The sequence below is a fragment of the Microplitis demolitor genome, chromosome 7, assembly GCF_026212275.2.
Source record: "Microplitis demolitor isolate Queensland-Clemson2020A chromosome 7, iyMicDemo2.1a, whole genome shotgun sequence".
Classification (NCBI taxonomy): domain Eukaryota; kingdom Metazoa; phylum Arthropoda; class Insecta; order Hymenoptera; family Braconidae; genus Microplitis; species Microplitis demolitor.
Genome location: NC_068551.1, coordinates 7,950,538 through 7,973,888, shown reverse-complemented (window position 1 = coordinate 7,973,888; position 23,351 = coordinate 7,950,538). Strand labels below are relative to the sequence as shown.

Below are 23,351 nucleotides of genomic sequence, written 5' to 3'. Positions count from 1 at the left end.
TAATCAATTTCTTAGAGATTATTTTTGTTAATTTGATGGATTTTATCTGTAAATCTGACATAGTATGGTTATGTTAATTTCACATATTATACCTGTAAATTTGACAGTTTTTCTTTGTAAATGTAACGAAATCTATCCATGTCATTTTGACATTCTCATTTCTGTCATTTTCACATATTATTTTTTTCCGTGAGAATCTAGTTTTCTATACCCTAGTAATTTCTATATATCTATAGAGTTTGGGGTATCTCAATTTCTATGTCTATTGTCTATTATATGCGTATATAAATAAAAGAACAGTAGATTATTATTCTAATAGCAGGATACTTTTTAACAAAAAATTGATTAGTTGATGGTCTTTATATCAGTATCTGTAATAAGTTATTGATTTATTAATTAACTCAAGAAGTATTACATCTTTTTAGAAATTCCAAATAATTTCAATAAAACACTAAATTAGAAATCGTATAAAGGTATTGCACGCTATCAGAAAAGTTTGTAAAAACACCAATACTTTTTATAGTATATGTGTATCAACAACGTGGCGCTTTTTGTTTTCCTAATTCCTAATCCATACAAGGTTCTGATATAAATTTTGACATGGTGCAGGTTTCCATAGGAAATCATCGTAAAAATCTACATAGGAATCCATGTAAGTACAGTTAGAAATTTTGTGAATTTGTGTTAAAAAATTATTTGATTAAATTTTTCGTGTTGATTTTCAACACAGAAATCTGTTAATTCAACACAAACTGTTTTTGTTATTTTACTTTAACAGATTTTTTATGTTAAATGATCAGAAAATCTGGAATGTAACACACATTTCTTGTGTTATTTGAAAATAAACACAAAATTTGTGTTGTTCAGTTAACAAGTAACTCGGGAAAAAATGATCAGACTAGGGATGGCAAAGTCGATTCTGATTCTAATAGAGAATCGACTTTTCTTTAAAAAAAATCGATTTTTTAGAATCAACTTTTAGTTTTTGAACTCGATCAAGAATCGATTTTTAACATTCGACTTTGAGATAAATTCGTCCGAGACAAATTGGTCCGAGAGGTGGTGACATATTTTAATGAAGTGTTTGTTGCACTTTGAAATTTTGCACGGTAACACTTTTAGAATGGATAAATAATAAATCATATGTTTGGCTGATCCTTTTCGTGAAGTAGATACTGCGTATAGCGCTAATTTGCAAAAAAAATATGTCAGATAATCTGTTTGATTCACGATCAGTATAAAATTAAATGAAATTTATGAAAATTTTTAAGACAGAAATGAATAAGCCCGTTACTATTAGAAGTGAAAATATAGAACCAAACAACCCAAAAATTGTATTTTTATATAATAAAAACGAAGTGCTTGATTCAAGCTGACATTTTAATAGCATCTAAATTATATTTGTATAAAAATACTTAAAAAAATTCATACACTTTTGTTAATGTTAAATAACAAATAAACATTAAATAAATTTCACATTAGCTGAAGTAAGAATCGCTATGGACATTAATGTATGGGGCATTCCACACTAATTGCCGAGGTCGTGGATCTGATCATAATTTATTTACATGCTGTAGTCTTTATTGAAAGACACATCCACGATTTATTTCAAATTTTTATATCGCTTTTTCAAAAAGTTATGGATTTTTGAAAATTTTGAATAAAATATATTTGAATGTGGCTGCGTATTAATTTTCACTCAAAAATCGATCAAAATCAACTTTTTGTATCGATTCCAAGAATCGAAATGAACAGACTCGACGTGGGAATCGAAAATCGATTCTTTGATAGATTTTTCCATCCCTAGATCAAAAATGAACAAGCATGAGTCTTCAGACCTGATCATACTTGTTTGTTTTATATCTGATCAGGTCTGAAGGCTCATGTCTGATCAAACCTAAATTGACCGTCATTTATTGTGTCAATTATAAGCCTGAGGACTCGTGCCTGTTAAGATCTGATCAGGTCTAATTATTCTTTCCGGGTCTGAAACAAAATAAATTTTTTATTTTTCCCTTATTGAAAGATGTAAAATATACAGAGTATTATATGAAGCTTGTAGCGGGCAATAATCTATGTATTATGTAAATGACCAAATATGTTAAGACAAAATTTTTGAATGTTTTGTGTGTACATTTATTTCAATCATTAAACTTGTAAATCATCAATGAATGGTATATTTTATTATTCAAATTATAAAATTACTGTGGTCATGCACCATTGAAAATCTACTGTAGGGTAAATTCATCTGTAATTATCGCTAATTAATTTTTTTAAATTTATTCCCTCATCAGGCATTGTCAGACATGAACAGGCATAGTCATGGATGATCAGGGCCGAAATATTTAATACTTCAGTCATGAACAGGCATGATAAGGTCTGAACGTATTTAACGCTTCAAACACGATCATGTCTAATTTCAGGCCTGGCCATACACGAACACGCATGATCATGTCTGAACATTTTTTCCCGGGTAATTCTGTTTACTTTACACTTTTATGACGTAAGTATACGAAATATTAAGTTCAGAAATTCGATTCCAAGGACTTGTTTTTAGGAACTCAAATGCCCTACAAAAATAGCCGAGAGCCGAATTTTTCTTTCAAACGGTTCAAAAGTTATAGTAATTTTAATAAAAAAAACTTTTTTGCGTGTTATTTAAATGGGAAATTTCAAACGGCTATCGATATCTTTTAAAATTGAGTTAAAAAGTTTTCCCAACGGGAGAATTTTTCTATTGGTATATAGGACCTTCAAGAGCCGTAAATTCGATAGATTGGTTTTTTTAGATCACCCTAGGGTACTCAGTAGCTCTTTAAAAATTTAGTTAGATTTTTTTCTTATTATCTACTAATATGTAAAATTTCATTAAATTCTGAATGGTAATATTTTTAAATTGACAATGAGGCTTCAAAAACCTCGTTAGATAAAATTAGCAATAATTATTAATTATGGATTGAACCCTTTTAATAAAATGAAATGAATATCCGGATGAATTAAAAATAAATACGGTTTCGGTCGGTATTCACTTTCTCTTGAGTTTAAAATTCTATCTGGTCTACTTTTGTGCATTGAATTAATTCGCGGTCGATAAAATTAAATATAATATAAACATCAAATCAAAAACAACTTATTAAATAGCTGTAAAAATTCACATATAAACTTATCTTAATGGTTATATGAGACTAAAATTTGTAAATTATAAAAGTATAAACCTCCTATGCTCATATCTAATAATTAAAATTGACTCAAATTATTTCAGTAGGAAGGTATGAGTTGCCTACATGTCCCTACATATGCATACAATACAATAAAATACTGTATTCTTCATATGTTTTTGATTTACGACGAATTTTGAAAAACTGTAAATACCTATTTTATGCTGATGATCTTGTTATTTACTCACATTGTTAAGCATGTGAAATTGAAAATTATTTAAATATGTTGAATAATGAAATAGAAAAGATATCTGAATGGTGTAATCTTAATAACTTAAATTTGAATGTATCTAACACTAAGGCAGTAATCTTTAGAAGTCCGCAAAAAGTTGATGGTGCTGAATGTAAGAATGTATCTAAGTTAGTTTTCAATAGGTTGAATATTGCGTATTCTTCATCGGTTAAGTACTTGGGTTTAATTTTAGATTGTAAACTTTCGTGGGATGAGCAAGTCACTAATGTTTGTTAACGGAATATGCGTACATTAGCCCAACTAAAAATGAATGATAATATTTTTACGACAGAAATTAAGATTAAACTGGTAACTACAATAATATTGCCTCTGCTGCTATTGTGTAGTAGCCTTCAGTGACATTACATGTAGACAGCAACTAAGGCCATAGACAAAGATCAACACGTGCATAGAAAAAACAGTTAACTTGAATCAAGGAAAATATTCTTGATTCAAGAAATTTTTTTGATCGTTTCGGAAAATCAAAATTTACTTACACCAAGTAAACAATTATCTTAAAATTTTCATCTTGAATCAAAATTTTTTCTCTCACGTCAAGATATTTTTACGCTTAAATCAAAAAATTATCACTTGTTTCAAGAGTTTATATTTCTTAAAGTAAGAGATATTTTTTTGAAGCAAGATGCATTTTTTTTTGTAGCAATATTGCATTTTTTTGTTTAAAGAAAATAAAACGTTTTATCTTTCAGGTCAGTCGCTTTGAGCATATATTACTCGTTACTACAGGAACCTATAGGGTGGCTTACATTGAGAACTCGTAGGGAATTTTTTGTGACGTATGTAATGTATAAAGCTATATATCTAAATCAAACGCAATTGTTTGGTAAAAGCTTACAGCTACTAGAACCGCGATTTCGTTACGGCGATATTCGCGGAGATTACCTTCTTTTGCCTAATAGTCGTTTTGTTAAATATAACAAATCTTTCATTGTCACAGCAATTAGAGTTTAGAATCTTTTGCCACCAAGATGTACTATCATGCCGACATTTATTCAGTTTAGAAACGCGTGTTATGATTATTTCCTTGAGCAAGAGATGAATTGATGAATTTATGATTGTAGCTCATATTCTATTATTGTGTTAGATATTGTCTTTATTATAGTATCATGTATGATATATGTATATATTGTATTATATATAATCACATAAAGTGTAAATTGATGAGTTTAATTATTGAGAACACTATTATTGAAATTGTAGAAAGGAACATAAGAACAAAATGTATGTTATACTATGTAGTTTTATGTATTTTTGCTTTTGATCGCCGCAAGAAGTCATGACTTCATGGCCAAATAAATCATATTATTTATCTATCTATCTATAAGCAAAGTATTACACTGAACATCGTAAAGTGCAGTGGTACGATCTAATAATTAATGAATATTAGATGAATAATACAAGAAATTTTCAAATTCTTTATTTCCTATAAAATTATTATTTTTACGGTTTTACTCGGCGACTTTAACTACAAAATCCTTGAAATTTTTTGAAGTTTGCTTTTTTTCTTATTTTAATAAAAAGTATCAAAATTTTTCAGGCTAAAGAAGTATAACTTTTAACGTGCGTACATAAGTATGCGCACCTACTTATTTAAAAATAAATTTTCAATGCACTAAAAAAAAAAAAACTAAATTCAAGTAATCGATTGTCTTGTTTTCATAAATACTCAAGTAATTTTTTTTTCTTAAATGAAATTGATAGTTCTTATTTAAAAAAAAACTATTGCGACACTTTAGTAGTCAATTTAATAGAAGTATCAATTACTTAAGGCAATCAAATATTTCTTCAATTTAGTTGATACGGTCTCAAATTTTTTATAATTAAAAACTTCAATGAAACAATTATTTAGTCAAATAAAAAAAAAAGAATTGAAGAAATATATAATTAAAAATTAGAAAAAAATTCTTGCACTAAGAAAGAAATTTGTTTTTAAACAAAATGCAATTTTCCAATGGTGCTAATAAAAATATAAAATATATTAATTTTTCCGAGAGCTACTTCTATAAACTATTAAAAATTTTAATTCAATTATTTAGTTGTGTAAATTAATATTGAAGATTACAACCATCGATAAATAACTTAAAAGTTTATTAAAAACATGATTTCCAAAAAGCCACCGTGGCTAAGCGTCATAAGTCTTGCGTGATCGGTGTAGGTTTGAATCTTAGGCCTGGTAAAATTATTTATTTTAAAAAAAAATGTTTGTTAAGGTACAAAACTGATCTGAACAATATTAGATAAAAAAAGTAGGGGTGTGCGAATACTCGAAACTTCGAATTATTCGAGGCGAATCGAATCGAACAATTCGATTCGAGATTCGCGTCGAATATTCGAGATTTTCGAATAGTTCGACAGATCCGAATAGTTCGAAGGATTCGATTAGTTTGAAAAGTTCAAATAACTCGAAAGGACTCCCCAAAAACATATAGAAAAAAACATTTTTTTTATTTTCCATCAAGTTATGACCTCTATAATGTTTTTATCATATTATAGACCAATAGGTGGGGTAAAATGGACCACTTAAAAAAATTGTAACGAAAATATTAACTAAACGGAAAATTAAAAAAATAATTTTTTCGTTGCAATTTTTTTTGAGTGGTCCATTTTATCCCATATATTAGTCTAAAATATGATAAAAACATTAGAGGTCATAACTTGACGGAAAATAAAAAAAAAAATTGTATCTAATTTTTGAAGGAGGTCCTCGTGCCCCAGGATCCCTAATCGTTTTTTGATTTAGTAAAGCCATAAATACTAAATTTCTTAGATGCAATAATATTATTTACCGTAAATTCGAAAAAATTTCTAACTATTCGAATCCTTCAAACTATTCGAATCTTTCGAACTATTCGATATTCGACTCGAATATTGAATCGAATCTAACTATTCGACTCGATTCGATTCGAACAAGATTCGCACAGCCAAAAGAAAAAGGTATGTCCAATAATATTTTTTTTGTGTTAAGCAAGTAAATAAAATATTTGAACAAAGTAATCATTTTACTTGATTGAAGAAAATAATAGCTTGGCACTATTTCAATAACTAAAGTACTTAAATCAAGCATGTCATCGAATTTCATCGAAAAAAAAGGTGCTGCAAAAATTTCACTGTCCTCCAAGGTGATTATTCACGAATATAGATATATTTAAATTATAAATAGTAGCATGTGAAATAAAAATGAAAAAGTCATAATTAATGTTTTTAATTTGATTGATAATTTATTGACGTTCTATAAATTAATAATTAAAATGCGAATAGCAGTCTAAGCATTTGCTACAGAGCATGAAGATAATTATATATATATATTTTTTTCCGCCCTAGGCATATTAGAGCACATATTGTTTTAAATACTACATGTAGTTTTTTCTATACATACTTATACTACAATTAAACTTACATTAATTGACAAACTGTATATGTTTATTTTTTACATAGGTATCATGTTTCTGATGTAAATGTTGTCATACGTTGTACATATAAACACTAAGGTGAATCATTAATGGCAAAATTTTTAATATTAAAAAAAATTTTGATTCGAAAAACATCTACTATATTTTATTCTACATATTATATTTAGTTTATATTTAAGGAGGCTCGATACCAATTTTCCAAATAATACCAAAATTCTGAAATTTTTTTTATCGAAAGAGTTATAAAAAAAGGACCACGAAAATCCACGAGAGATAATTGATATCGAGCCTCCTTAAGCAATTCAAATCTAATCTTTTTATGACATATAAACTCAATGTTACTTTAAAGCAGTATTGAAAAAATACATTCTTTTACTAAGTAAATTTGAATGTATGAAACTTGTTAAATATCTAGTTTGTAGATATTAATTATCAAAAATATTTTATAAGCTATTTTATTCTGTATAAAATTATCATTTGAATTTTAAAGTGATGTATAAACTTTTACGATATCAAATGATTTCATTAGTATTCTAATACAAAATTAATTTCCAAACGTTGAAATGCAAAAATCATTAGGCATATACTAGCTTACTCAATAAAGTTTTTGGCATAAATTTTAAAGCTTGTAAAAGTGTAGGATGACAATTTTAACTCTTCTCTAGGTTACCCTGGCACATCTAATATTTCGGTAGTATTACAGTAGGTTACCATAACTTACAGTAAATCTACCGTAAAATTATTATCGTGTTACGGCAATGTACTGTGATGCTACGGTAAATTTACCAAAATATTATTGCCAATGTGCTGTAATCCTGCGGCAAAATTACCGTAAAATATCAAATAAATCTTCTCTAAGCATTCATGCTGATGCTACCCTAATTATCTAAAGGGTAATTGATAGTTGTATCGTATTAGAAGTAGGCTTACTGTAAAGTTACGGTACAATTTCTCCTGGCGGCCCTAATATTAACTAACTTATGGCAAATCTACCATCAAATCACGGTTCGATGACTTAACATATTTCTAATAGAGATTTTGATCAAGAACCAGAACTTTGCTATTGATGATTGCACAAATAGTTACCGTATTTTTTATCATAGTCCTACTGTAAATTTATCGTATTCGTACAGTCATGCTACGGTAAGATTACGATCGGTTACTGTATATTGTCGTTGTACCGTTAGCTATGGTAATTTACCGCAAATCTACAGTAATATTAGGTCCACCAGGGTATCAAAATTGGCAGTATAACATTTTTAAATACCACCTTTGTAAAAAAAAATATATAAATATTACTGACTTTTTTACTAACAATATTAAAAATTTTGCTGTACATTGATATACCTTAATGGATACTTGTTATAAGTTACATGTAAGTAGTAATATACATGCTTAAATAAATCAAATTAGGTGAGAGATCTTTCATATAAGCCTTAAATTTGGCCTCATTTAATACATTTTTACATTAGTCTTTATCATCTGTATATATTTTTATACATAAACCGTGAATTAAACTTACGACCAGATTATGAAATGTTATCATTGTATCATAATCACTAATTTTTTAATTCAAATCATATTACTCATATTTAATAATATATAATTTTGAGTTACAGAAAAATTATAATTTTTCTTATAAAACTTCTGATAATACAAATATAATTTATTTTGTACTACTTAAAAGTATCAAATAAGTTTATACACATCGCCAGTACTCGATGTGATTATTATTTTTTTTTAAGTCTCAAGTAAGTACTTCAGTTAACATTCAATTAATAAAAAATGAGTAATTATAAATATGATAAAAAAATATACATAAAAATTTTGGCATTTGACAATTAAACTTTCGAAACTATTATGTAATAAATTAATTTTAAACAAGCATTATGTTCTCTTAAATTATAGTCTCATTTATATTAAATTATATAACTGACAGAAGAGATTTATTTCATAAGCTTGTGTAAATACTTTGGCACAAATTTTAATAATTTAATTATTAGGAATGTGAAAATATTTTAGTATTATCAAATAATACGATAGTTAATATTTTCTTTTATGCAAATTTAAATCATTCAATATATTATATTATTACCATAATGTTAGATGAATTTTTGTCATCGATTATCGTTTAAAATTACGATAATACCTTTTCTCAAAACAAAATTCGAGTAATATTGTAGAAGAAATTTTTTAAAAACTATATTTCAATCAGTCATAAGCGTTTACTTTTTTTTACAAGCTATACATTTTTTTATCATATTTAGGCATACGATTGGTCTAATGATATAGCTATTTTATTTCCTTTTTCGACCCAATTTCTAAGTTTTCCACGCAATTCTTCAAGACTTTTTGATTTAGCTTTATTGATTCTTTTGTATTTAACATCTTTCGGTTTTGTAACTGATCGGTGATTACTCATAACCCTGTTGTAAGTTACCTATTAAATAAAATAGTTTAGTTATTATTTAAAAGAAAAAACAAGTGATACAATAGTATATTGTGTGACAAGGGATGAAACAAAACGATTTCAGACCAGAGTAAAGTTGGCTGCCATCATCCACAGTCTGAAATCGTGTTTTATTCTACATCTTTCATGATTACCTGCATTGGAATAAAGTTCCAGTGTTTCACAGCCAGTTAGAAACAAATTAATTTAAGACCAATGGTGTGATCAACTACCAGCGTAAGAGTTAATTGTGATTTGCAATTTATGATTAAACAGAAACTATAAATATTAGTTATTTTTTTTTTAACTTCCCGCTAAGAGAATTGAAAATTTAAAAAAAAAAGTGATTATTGGTTCCAGTCCAATTTTCTAAAACCGGGTTTTCAACGGATCTCGAAGTTTTAAGGTCCTAGGAAGCTATCCTGACTATTTTCAAGAGAATATCCGAGTGTAAGTACGTACAAATGTAAATATTCTATAAATTTTAGACGGATGAACCGATTTAGATCTTTAAGGTGATATCCGATGCGGCTTATTAATTTCAAGGTGTTATGAAAAATCAAGCTTGATCGGTGCAATACGTTTCGAGTCATTCCAAAAATAAACATTTTTAAAAAAAGGTTTTTTTTTGGATAACTTTACTACACTAAATAGATTAATTTCAAAATCTAATCAGCTTTAAGTCTTTATAAGCTGCGTTGAATGCTACCTTAACCAACAAAATTGTTAAATTATTTCAATAGGAAACGATGATGACAAATTTAAAAAAGAACAATTTACTTCGTTTTTTTTTTTCGGATGACGCATATTTAAATTTCTTATATGTTCCAAAACTTATACCAGCCTTTGGGCTCTATAGTGTTTGATGATTGATACATGAATTATTGCAATCGGTATGTTATTTTAAATAATATCATAATCCAAATTTTTGAAAAATCACTATTTCTGACGGTTTTTTCTGGATGGTTCATATATTGACTCGCTGATTTAAATCAAAGTTTACGTGGCTCTTTCTGTCGACTATTTCTATAAACTTCTTTTCAAAAAAATTTAATTTATCAAGCACAATCGCGAGCAAAACTTGAAAAAACAATTATTATTGATTATTTTTTTATTATTTCTTGAATTCTCGGAGTTAAATACGAAATGTTACTTTTTTTGAGCTCGAGGGGCTCGAAAATCCCTGATTAAAAAAAATGATTTGGAATAATTCAAAACAATTTGAAATGATTTAAAACAATTTGAGCTCGAAAACAACGGGAACTTTTGGGGCTGGCCTGCAGAGCCAACTGTTTTTCAGATTTTCTTTTTTTAAAGTCGCTTTTTAACTACTGGGGTCATTAGCGACTATAAACTGTTGGGAGTGGTACTTTGGTACTTTATATGTTTCTGTTCACTGATTGAAGATATTCGCAATTTACGCGTTTGTTCGCGTCATTGGAGTGAAATTATTTATTGTTTTGACTGGCTGTAGAGACACTGAAACTTTGAGTCTCGAGCTGGTATCATGAACAATATATTTCAATTCAAAATTAATATTGAAATACAACACCTGAGCTTGTTGACCGGGATTTTCATCTTTAGGTCTTTCATTAGATGGTGAATCGTCTTGTGTAAGTCGTTCAAAGCTTCCATAAATGTCTTGTAATCTTCCACTACCTTGTCTCGAACTTTTTTCTTTTCTTTCTTCATTTTCTGAATTTTCCGTTGACTCACAAGGTTCTTGATTAATATCATCAGCATCTTCTTCAACGGAATAAACCGTTTCGAGAACTTCAGGTCTTCTTAAGAAACCATTACTTCTTCTCATCGATGAATATTTATTCGAAGGCTCTACTGCATCGGATACAGAACGAATCACAGTTACATCAGTTATGTTAGATCGAAATCTATAAAATAAAGAAATCATTATGGTTCTATAAGATGATATATTCTAATAAAAAAATTTCTTTGTTGCTTTAGAATAATTGTAATACCTTGGAGGTACAGGATCATATCCAGTTTCTTCGAGAACAACAGCACTGTCGCTATCACCAAGACTGTCTAGTCTATCTAAAGCATCGCAAGGTGGAGACTCCCTTGTCCCTAAACTTTTCTCTGCCAGTCTATTTTGAAGTTGTCTTATCACCCGTTGTTGTTTCAAAATAATAGCTTCTCTTTGAGTTAAGCTGGCTTCGATTTCCTTTTGTTTTCTACAAAGTCTTGATTCAAATAAAAATAATTGTGATGACAAAGTCCTCAATTGTTCAGCTTTTTCTTTTGTTAATCGAATTACCATTTCTTCCTATAAAATATAAGAATATATATCATTATTATATTTAATTTATAGTAATAAATTCATATATGGAAGATTAAATATTTTCGAATTTAAACTAAGAGATGAAATTTTGTATTTTCCGTAAACTACGCATTTATTGAGTTATAAGATTGAAGAATGAAACTGATTAGATTGAAGAATAAAAAGACTACAAGCGATACCACGGAGGTATAAACTCGTGGTAGTGTGGTTGAACACCATATGCCCTTATTGGCACAATGTGGTTAACCTCCGGTTAACATCCACTCTTGGTGGTCATTTGATTATATTTTTCGATCGAGAGTGTCGTCTGGGTATTATATGGAGATGTACGAAACGCGTGCATACCCGAACGATAAGGAAAGGGCCCCCGAAAAAAAGGATAAGCATGTAAAAGTAATTGGTCAACAGTTAACTTTGCTACATTACAAAGCAGCATGGATATGATTTGGATTGAAGGCAGGATTAACCGTTTTCCAATTTTATTGATGTGAACAAAACTTTTTCTGAGCTCAAAGAGCTCAAAACTACTGATGTTTTTGAGTTTAAAGAATTAGCAAACGTATTGGCAGAGTTCGCGATAAAAACGATATCTGTCGACCGCACTAAATAATGCTCTATAATTGCTGAAGGAATGACTAATTTTTATAAATGAAAAACTTGAAATTCCTGACCGCTAAAAAATATAAGAGCAATGCCACATTTGAAAGGAGTTATTAAATATTGTGTTGAAAAAAAGTAAATATAAAATACATTTTGTTTTGAATTTAACTTTAAATTCTCAGTGATTCTATAAATGTTAGGTTAAAAATTTTTAATTATAAAAATTTTTCTTAATAATTTTAGGTATTAATTTTAGTACATTTGCAGTGAATTTGATTGTCCCCACTATATACTTTGCACCCTGCCAATAAGTGGATTTAGAAATAGTGGGAAGTTTGGGAGCGGTCGGTAAGGTCACCTGTTTTCCAGATTTTATATATATATATATATATATATATATATATATATATATATATATATATATATATATATATATATATATATATATATATATATATATATATATATATATATATATATATATATATTTGTAAATATATAAATTTAAAAAATTCTAAATCATACATTATGACATAGCCCTTTAGAAATTTTCGATCAGTAACATTTCTTTAAACAAAAAAGTGATTTCGATTTTTTTGAAAAATCTATTTTCTACTACACTTGACGGATGGTATTTATTCTTCTTTTTTTCGAGCTTGATCATTATGATACAATTCTTCATTTCTTATAATAATTCAATGAATCAAAATATCCAAATACGATTAACAATATCTATTGTTAATTCTATATTAAAAGGATTGTGCGAAGTTTCTGAACGGACAATATAAACTATTTATAATAATGTGACAGTGATAAAAAATGATTCATCAATAAATGAAAATTTTAATTACTTGTAATTTAAGCGTTCTCCTCCATGCAAGCATTTGATGTGTCTGTGACCTTTGTCGAGTCCTCAAAGCAGCTATGATTAATTTAGCTTCTTCCAATGTCGTGACTTCAACTTCAATATTAATTTCTTTATCACAAGATTTAAGATCACTTCCAGACAATCGAGTCATTGGAGTATCCATCGATGTTTCATCAAAACTAGAATCAAAATACAAGTAAAAATTTATATTTAAATTTCTATCATTTGAGATTTATAAAAATATACAAATTTTCAATAATAGAACGATATAACTATAATAGAAGTTACAGAGTAAGGGAGCTTGAACTAATTTTTGACAATTGGCAATGTAACAGAAGAAAATATAGGCGGAAAAAAATTATGATGCTTGAATAATAAAATTACAGACACTAAAGTATTATAAGCTCGGTACAACTAAAATCATACTAATACAAATTTCGTATCAGTTTTTAGGCATGCTTAAACCAACCGTAGAATGTAAACAGTGATGGTTAAGTTATATATAATATAATACACGTCCAAAAATTTGAAGAAATAAGAAAAATTTCATAAATTTTGTAGTGATCTTTGGAAGGCTGTATTTTCGTGAAGATGGTCGTATAAAACAATTAAAAGCATCTGAGGATCAGTTGGCTCTGCAGGCCAGCCCCAAAACTTCCCGCTGATTTCGGGCTCCTTGAGATCAAAGAGCTCGAAAACATTCGTGTGCATACATTTTGGAGCTCGAAAATATTCTTGCATGTAATTGTTTTTTTATGAACTTTTCAAGCTCAAACAAGTTACGTCTTATGTTATAGTTTGACAATTTATGAATCGGAAATCATTAATAAACAATCGTATTTTCACATTTTATTTCCGATTATGTTCAATAAAATAAATGTATTCAAGATGACATCAATGTCAGTGATAAAAGTAAAGATTTAAATGAGTTTTGACTCCGTTCAGAGCGATAATATATAAAATATTCGAGAAAAATATTAAATGCTGTGTTTTTTTCAATTTTTTTGTTGATAATATGATTTAAACTAAAGAATGAATGAGATGAAATTAAATGGGGATCGAATGATACCATGAAGACGAAAAGATGGTATGATTTCGGACGCATGTTAGTACACTATATTATGATTTATCAGGAAATAAAGCATAAAATGTTTCGATGCCGATATTTTTTGAACTAATCAACCCCTCTTAACGTTCAATGGCGCAATCATCGACATCATTCTAAAAATAGTCAGAATAGCTTCCTAGGACCTCAAAACGTCGAAATCTAATGAAAATCATCGATTTTCTTAGCGGGAAGTTAAAAAGCAAGTTAGAGCTTCAAATCTTTTGTTTTAAGTGTCATCTATTGATCATTTTTTGAATGAGCAAGAGAATTGTGCACGTTTGGATTTTCCAACTTTTTAAAAAATATTATTTACATGCTTACAAATTAAAATTGATGAATTCTTTTTAAAATATTTGAATATTAAATAAAAATATTCAATATAAGATTGACAAAACTATAAATTCGAAAATAGAAATTTACAAATAGGGAACGGGGGGATGGGGGGGGGGGGGTAACTTAAGGAAATACTAAGGTTTCGAGGACTTAAATATGCTAAATCTTTTTGTTTTTAATGATATTCAAAGTAAATAAAGAAAATTTCAGTTGCCGTTAAATCAAAAAAATTTTCACTATTTCGGGCAAAATAGAGCGCCCCCGAAAAAAAGTGGAAAAAAAAATTTGTGCATATTAAATTTTTTTGTAAGTAATTTACATAAAGAAAAATTACATTTTACACAATTATTGAATGCAAAGGAAGAAAAAAAAAATTTTTATAGGTTCTTATCATAAAACAAAAACTATTAACATTTTTCGACTGACATTCGATTTTTAAAAAATTTTAACAAAAAATATTCGAAATAATGCTCATATTTACAAAAGTGATTTTGGAAGGTTTAAAAAACATTTAAAAAATAAAATATTTTTTCTATAAAATTTTGGGGGTACCCCGTTTTGCCCCTCCCCCTTTCTTCATAAGGATTGATTAAAGAAATTTTCGGGGGGATATTTAGATTTAAAACATTTTATCCGGGGATAAAGATGCCCATCACCCGTTCACTCTTAAAACATTCATTTGCTTAAAAAAAAAACGTGGACAAATTTCCATTTAATGTAAAGTGCAACAAGGATAGTACCGTTCTTCGACTAGAGGATGAAAAATTAAAGGGTTACATGTTTCTTAATCATTTTTAAATTTTCGTAGTCCAAGATAAAACAACTTTTTTCTAATTTGAAAAGAGTCTAAAAAACAAATGTACTCAAGCGTACTTTTGAGCTCATCGAAGTCAAAAAAAGTATTCATAATAACGTTTACGAGCTCAAGAAACTCGAAAACAGCAGGAAGTTTTGGGTCTGACAAACAAGGTTGACTATTTTCTAGTTTTTTAAAATTATATGTTAATAATATTTTACATATAAAATATTTTACATGCAAAAAAAAAATTGAATTTGTTTCAATATATTAATTAAAGTAAAGTTTAAAGTGCAGGTATTTCATATTGTTATTTCGTCGAGAATAAAGCACGCTTAAATTTTGCTTTTGAGCTGTACAGTGAGTAAATATTGAATAAATTAGTCAATTCGTTGTGGTTAAATAAATTGTCGGGTTCACGATATTATGTTTTTTTTTCTAATAACTGCATGTGTACTATAAAAAATACATTATACAATAAAATTAGAACATCCAGAAATACGATCAGAATTTTAAACACTCCGAAATGATTATAAATCTATACACGTTAATTTTTTCAGAGATTTTATTTTCAATTTGATTTGGATTAGAGTGAACCTTGAATGGAAGCACGCTAGTTTCATTTCAATATCTCTGTGTCACTCACGGAAAAACAAAAAATAGTACTTCGCAATGTTATTAAAATTTTACTGCATAAGCTATTATTTTTTAAATATTACCGTCTATTCATGATCTATTTTTATACTGCATTATTTCAAAAGTTCAATAATTATTTTAAAAAACGTTTTGAAAAATAAAAATTACTAGTTACATTTGTGAAGAACACTAATATTAAAAATTGAATTCCTGAAGTGCGGTCATACTACAAGTGATAAAGGTAAATTATATAATAATTTATAGAATACAATGTGAACATAAATATTCTGAAATTAGTATAATAGTCACAGGAAGTAAAGAATTAAGTGCATCAATACTTCCAGGATGTGGAACGAAACGGGCTTCCGGTTAGTTACGCACTCAATGTTTTAAAATATAAAAGTATTAACGTCACTTTTAGGTTATATATAGGGTATTCCGCATCGATTCACTTTTAGATTTCAAATCCAACACTCATTGATTCCGTTCATTCTTTAATATATGTCAATACTGATTGAAAGTAACGTTTATATTGCTAACCATCATGGTCCGTGAAAAATGCATCATACATGGCTATATATGAATGCTCCATATATGGCCGTGAATGTAAACTGGCCCGACATTTCCACATATGACCAGATATGCCCATATATGATCATACATGCCTGTGCATGATCATATATGCCTATATATAATCCACATGTGTTTATGTATGAACTATATATAGTCATATATGACCACATATTATTTATTAGTTACCGGCATACATGATCATACATAACTATATGGCCTTATATGATTCATATATGGGCATGCATAACTTTATTAAATATTGTTATTCCCATGTATGGCCATATATGCTCCATATATGTCCATATACAATCCACATATGCCCATGCATGGGCATGCATAGCCATGTATGTTTCATTCTTCACGGAGGGCTATGCCTGGTAAGTACTTAGTAGACAATAGAGTTTACAAGATCAAGTTGCTGAACAATAAAGAAATGAAATATCTAATTTTTATGATCAAAAGTAAAGTATGACTTTACTCATTTCTATCCGGCTCTCTATGAATTATCTCATCTAATATACTCTAGAATTTCCAACTATAAATTAGTCGAATGTTTGCTAGAGAAAAAAATTATTTTTTATAATGTCAAAAAAAGAAAATTCCAATAGTCTTAACAAAATTTTACGTTATGTTTTTTTGAATGGTACTCAAATTCAATTTACACCCTTTTATTCAATATACTATAGTACTTTTTAAACTTTGAAGTGTTTATTTATAACTTCACGAAAACTGCATGGAAAGTAAAAAATAAATACACTTATCCGATAAATTAAAGGAACAAGAAAATTTGATAAAATTTTTAGCGATATTTGGAAGCCCGTATTTTCGTGAAAAATGATCGTATCGAAGAAATAAAAAAAGCAAATTTAAGCTTGAAATCTCTAGTTTAAATATCTTTTAGCCAAATGATTTTCTGAGACACGGTTTTTGCGGAATCATAAGAAATAGGCCGAGACAAAATTTTTCTAAATTTTTCGGATTTGTTTTTTAGGTCTACGGGGCCGGAAAACTATTTTTCGAAAAAAACAGTTCATGGCTCGTTTAGGAAATTTATTCAGGTACGATTTGCTTTTTTTTGTTTCTCTGTATGACAATATGCTGCTGAGATATCAGGCTTTAAATGAAAAAGGACCCTTTTGTCTTTGATCATCGATATCTCAGCAATTAATGCTCGCACAGTAATTTGAAAGGCAGTTTGAAGAACTTGAATAAGCACCCTACAAGCTCTATTTTCGATTTTTTTGAAAAAAAATTTTTTTTCATTCCTAATATCAATTTGAAAAACCCACAAAAAATGGCCATTTTCTGGTTTCTTAGTCAACTCATCGCTACTTTGTAAGTATCGATACAAAAAATAGTATTGCCAGGTGATTTTAAAGCTTACTGTACCCCCAAAAACCCTGGAAATTTTCAGATTGATCCATCGAACCGTTTGTCCCGACCGATTGCTCAAAATTTTATAAAACAATTAAAGGAACAAGTTTTGTTCCTTAATTTGTGTAATCATTACCAAAATGAAAAAATTAATTTTTTTGGATTTTCTTCCATTTTTACGTTAGTTATTCGGTAAATGTAAGGTAAAGAGAAAAAAGAAATTTTTTTTTTTCAAAAAACGAGATAAAACAAGAATTTTTTACTTTTTTTTTTTTTTTTCGTTTTTCGGAAAAAATTTTTTTTTTCTCTTTACCTTACATTTACTGAATAACTAACGTAAAAATGAAAGGAAATCCAAAAAAAATTAATTTTTTCATTTTGGTAATGATTACACAAATTAAGGAACAAAACTTGTTCCTTTAATTGTTTTATAAAATTTTGAGCAATCGGTCGGGACAAACGGTTCGATGGATCAATCTCAAAATTTCAAGGGTTTTTGGGGGTACATTGAGCTTTAAAATCACCTGGCAATACTATTTTTTTTATCGATACTTACAAAGTAGCGATGAGTTGACTAAAAAACCAGAAAATGGCCATTTTTTGTGGGTTTTTCAAATTGATATTAGGAATGAAAAAAAATTTTTTTTCAAAAAAATCAAAATAGAGCTTGTAGGGTGCTTATTCAAGTTTTTCAAACTGCCCTTCAAATTACTGTGCGACCATTAATTGGTAAGATATCAATAATCAAAGACAAAAGGGTCCTTTTTCATTTAAAGCCTGATATCTCAGCAGCATATTGTCATACAGAGAAACAAAAAAAAGCAAATCGTACCTGAATAAATTTCCTAAACGAGCCATGAACTGTTTTTTTCGAAAAAAAGTTTTCCGGCCCCGTAGACCTAAAAAACAAATCCGAAAAATTTAGAAAAATTTTGTCTCGGCCTATTTCTTATGATTCCGCAAAAACCGTGTCTCAGAAAATCATTTGGCTAAAAGATATTTAAACTAGAGATTTCAAGCTTCAATTTGATTTTTTTATTTTTTCGATACGATCATTTTTCACGAAAATACAGACTTCCAAAAATCGCTAAAAATTTTAAAAAATTTTTTTGTTTCTTTAATTTTTTGGATAAGTGTAGCAATTTTTCACTATGTATAATAAATTATTACATATTTTAGCAGTATATGTAGCAATTTAATACTATATCAAAAAAAAAAAGATCTATTCATCATGCTATTGTCAATCGAAATCGGTAGAAAAGTATATTTAATGAACTAATGGTCATTTAAGTGCCAATAACTCTTTATCGACTGGGATTTTTCTAAATTCATGATGAATTATTTAAAGAAAAATCATTCAGAGAGAAAAATAAACGCGCTTCACCCTGATTAAACAAAACGATTCACTCAATGACGAACGTATATCTAAGTAGTATTAAAATTGACTTGATTCTATTAATTAAAGTTATGATAAATCATAATTTTTTATTATTAAATAGATGGTTTCGTTATATAAGTTAAAAATAAAGTCATGAAATTAACCACAATTGAACTTGACCAATATTAAACAATATATTTCGTGTCCCTGTTAATCTATTTGTTAAAGAGTAAAGAAAAATTTCTCAGAAAAAAGAAAAAAGACCATATTTTTTTAAACTTAAGCTTCAAAGTCCGATATCACTTGAATGATTGGATTTGCAAAAAAACCTAAGAATCTTTTTTGTAGAGCGGTAAATTCCCTACACATATACGTATTTCTCGGTGAGTAACAAAATTTTTCTCGTTGTATTATATTGGGAAAGTATCATCATTTAGACACAGCTAAACGACATTAGAATCACCTATTTTATTATTTTTTTATTATTTTTGGGTCACAAATGAATGATTTATATCATGACCATGTTAAAAAAACCTACTTAGGGAATCACGAATACCCAAATACACACACTAACATATGGGGTGTTTGTCACAGAAAGTGTGATCGATAATTTAATCAATCATTATCGGTTTTTTATCATGCTTATTACTCAATTACTTTTTACTTTTAATGTGTTACGCCGTTTGTTAAATAAAATATTATTACTATATTTACTTGGTTTGATCAATTTATTTATATGTAATATAAATTATTTAGTGATAGATGCCGCTAGAATCACGTCTTTACAATCGCTTGTTTAGGTGTTTGTTTCAATACTTGACATTTCTAATTGTTACTTAAAAGGATTTCTCTGAGTACATGGGATACTCGACAAATTAAAACACTATGTATTTAAATATATACGCTTACCCCCTTAATTCATTTCCTCTCGCTCACTCGTCACCAATATAATACATACAAAAAATTGTCAACTAATCGTATTTTCAAACCCGTGTAACATACTATGTCACTCAAGGTAAAATTTTCTTCTGATAATGTGTAGCACTTTTGAATAAGGAAATAATCAATACGTGATATTGGGTTGCAGGGCAGGGTCATTCGCGAGAATGATTCTCAAACTGCGGCTCTTACACACTTAATTCAATGCACGTATTATCTTTTACAAAAGCTACTTATTCATAAATTATCACCTATAAACAGTGATTTTTCATGGTTATTTGTATATGAGTAAAAATTTTATTTTGTTTTTTAATATTTATTTAATAGACAATCATCGTAGTAAAAATAATATTGGACAGTAAAGACCTAGAAAACGTCGATTTGAAAATCAGCTATATTAACTCTAACCATCGACTCGAAATTCGAATTTTCGTCGCAGATGTTACAAAAAAATTATAAATACATTTATTGCAATCTTATACACCCATACCAAAAATTAAAGGAACAAAAATAATTTAGAAATTTTCTAGTAATTTTTGGAAGGCTGTAACTTCGTGAAAAATAATCGTATCATATTTCAGATACTAATGATCGCACAGTAAATTACTGGGTGGCGTTAAAAATAAATAAATTCCCTACAAGGCCCTTTCATCATCGTTTCGAAAAAAAAATTTTTTTTTTTTTATTTTAACATTCATTAAAACTAAGTACAAAAAAATGTTTTTTTTTTCTTTTTCAGTAAATCAACTGCTACTTTGTAGATATCGATGAAGTGACTAATGTTTTCAGGTTTTTTTTTTGGCTTAACGTACCTCCAATTCCCCTGTAAAATTTTTAATTGATTTATCGAACCGTTTTTCCGGTGTGATTGATCAGTTTTCCAAAAGAATTAAAGGAACAAATTTTGTTCCTTTAATTATGTAATCATCATCAAAATGAAAAAATATTTCTTTTGTTTTTTTACTTTTCTTCCATTTTTGCGATAGTTACTCAGTAAATGTAAGGAAGAGAAAAAAAAAACGAAAAATTTCCAAAAAAAGCCAAAGAAAATGAAATGGAAACTTGGTTTTTGTGTACGAAATTTTTATTTTTTTTTCCTTTTTTCCTCATATTTACTTAAGAACCAACGCAAAAATGGAAGAAAAGTCGGAAAAAAATTATTTTTTTATTTTGACGATAATAACACAATTGAACGAACAAACCGTGTTCCTGTAATTCTTTTGCAAAACTTAAAAACTTATCAGTTTTCTAATTGACCTATGCATTGGCTTAGCTGAAAAAATTTATCCACAGCCCACACGGAGAGAAAAGAATAGCTCTGATTCCTATTCTAGAATGGTCACCAATACTATGTTACATAGAAAAGAAGATTTTTGTGAAAATCCTGAATGAATTTGCTGGAAAAAATATTTAGAATTGTGGCAAAAATATGAGTGATAGCTCAATCGATGCGGAATCAAATTTTGAGCAAGATATATTTTTATTTTTTTTAATTATCAAAATTTCAATTTTTCAATAACAAAAAACATAAACAAGATACAGAATCTTAGCTTTTATTTAATAACTCAATAACTATAAGCGATATCGAAAATCTCAAAAAAGATCCTTAAAGAGGAGAAAATTTCTAAAAACTGCTGTCACATGACGTGTCGAGGTTAGAGTAAGACAGCAGCCGCATGGAACCCCATTTTCAACATTAAATAAAAATGATTATTTATGGAGCTAGAGTTCAGGGAGTCAAGACTTTTTTTCAGAAATTTCCTCCTCTTTAAGGATCTTTTTTGAGATTTTCGATATCGCTTATAGATATTGAGTTATTAACTATAAGCTAAGATTCTGGTTTTGTGGCATTATTTCATGAGTTTTGTGTGTGTAATTACGAAAATATATAATTAAAACATACATGTGAAATAGTATAGGCCCTTTTTCCCGCGTTTTGTGTGTGTTATTACAAAAATACGTAAGTGCACCTGCTTGAAAGGATATTGTGCCCTTTTTTTTTGCACACATTTTCTTGTTTTTTTCAATTTTTTGACCATATACTGTAAAAAAATTTTAGACCCTGTGTAGTATAAAAATTTTGGTGTGAAAATTACACCAAATACGGTGTTAAATTTAGGCGGTGTGAATTTAACATTTTTATACTGCACGGAAAAAAATTTCCTGTTGCTGCAACAGTATTTTCCTGTAGCCACAACAGGAGGCAGTCATGTTGCTGCAACAGTATTTTCCTGTAGCCACAACAGGAGGCAGTCATGTCGCTGCAACATGGCTTTCTCCTGTTGCTGCAACAGGAGAAAGCCATGTTGCAGCGACAGTATTAATCCTGTTATTGCGATTTAATAGTAAAATACAGTTACACAGTAAAAAATTTTGCGTCATTGCGTCAAAAAACTTTTTGGTGTCGATTTAACAGAATAAATGTTAAATGTACACATAAAACTAATAAATATTTAACACAAAAATTTTTTACACTAAGTTTTTTGACGCAATAACGCAAAATTTTTTACTGTGTAACTGTATTTTACTATTAAATCGCAACAACAGTATTAATCCTGTACTACAATAGGATCAATACTGTCGCTGCAACATGGCTTCCTCCTGTTGCAGCAACAGGAAATTTTTTCCGTGTTCCAAACGTGTAAATATATAATTCATGATAATTTTATGTTAATAAAATTAATCCTAAAAATATTTAAATGTTCAAAATACTACTTAATAAAGAAATGGGGAAGGGCAACATGGGCCTCTTAAAATTTTGGATACCTCGAAATATGTGGGGGCAAAATGTTCTATCTAAATAAAATTAATGTAGTTATTGATTAGGTTGTTAAAAATATTTAGTGATCATTTGTTGTTCATTATTCAAAATTACAACGAGTAACATGGAATGGTGTAAAAAAAAGTAGAATACACCGTGTTGAAATTACTCGGATGGAAAATTTACACCGAGAGAACATTACACCGACAGAACGTAAAGTTCTCCGGGTCCATTTTTACACCAAATATTTTACAGTGTACGGATATTTTGTCCAGAAATATTTTGTCTGAAGATATTCTCTCGTAGGGATATTTTTTTCGACAATATTAACACACGTCACTGCAGAGTCAGCGTAA

The 23,351-nt window shown here is 28.5% G+C and overlaps 1 protein-coding gene across 1 annotated transcript in view; it reads right to left on the bottom strand.

Annotated features, from left to right (window-relative positions):
• Positions 1-6,676: 6,676 nt before the first annotated feature.
• LOC103578465 (uncharacterized) overlaps positions 6,677-23,351 on the bottom strand; it is a 39,206-nt gene continuing 22,531 nt past the window's right edge. Inside the window, exons 2-5 of the mRNA XM_008559575.3 lie at positions 13,081-13,276; positions 11,307-11,614; positions 10,883-11,219; positions 6,677-9,321 (exon numbers count right to left, since the gene is read on the bottom strand). Coding sequence (XP_008557797.1) covers positions 9,145-9,321; positions 10,883-11,219; positions 11,307-11,614; positions 13,081-13,276 — 1,018 coding nt within the window. The 3' untranslated portion in view covers positions 6,677-9,144. The remainder of the gene's footprint in view (positions 9,322-10,882; positions 11,220-11,306; positions 11,615-13,080; positions 13,277-23,351) is intronic.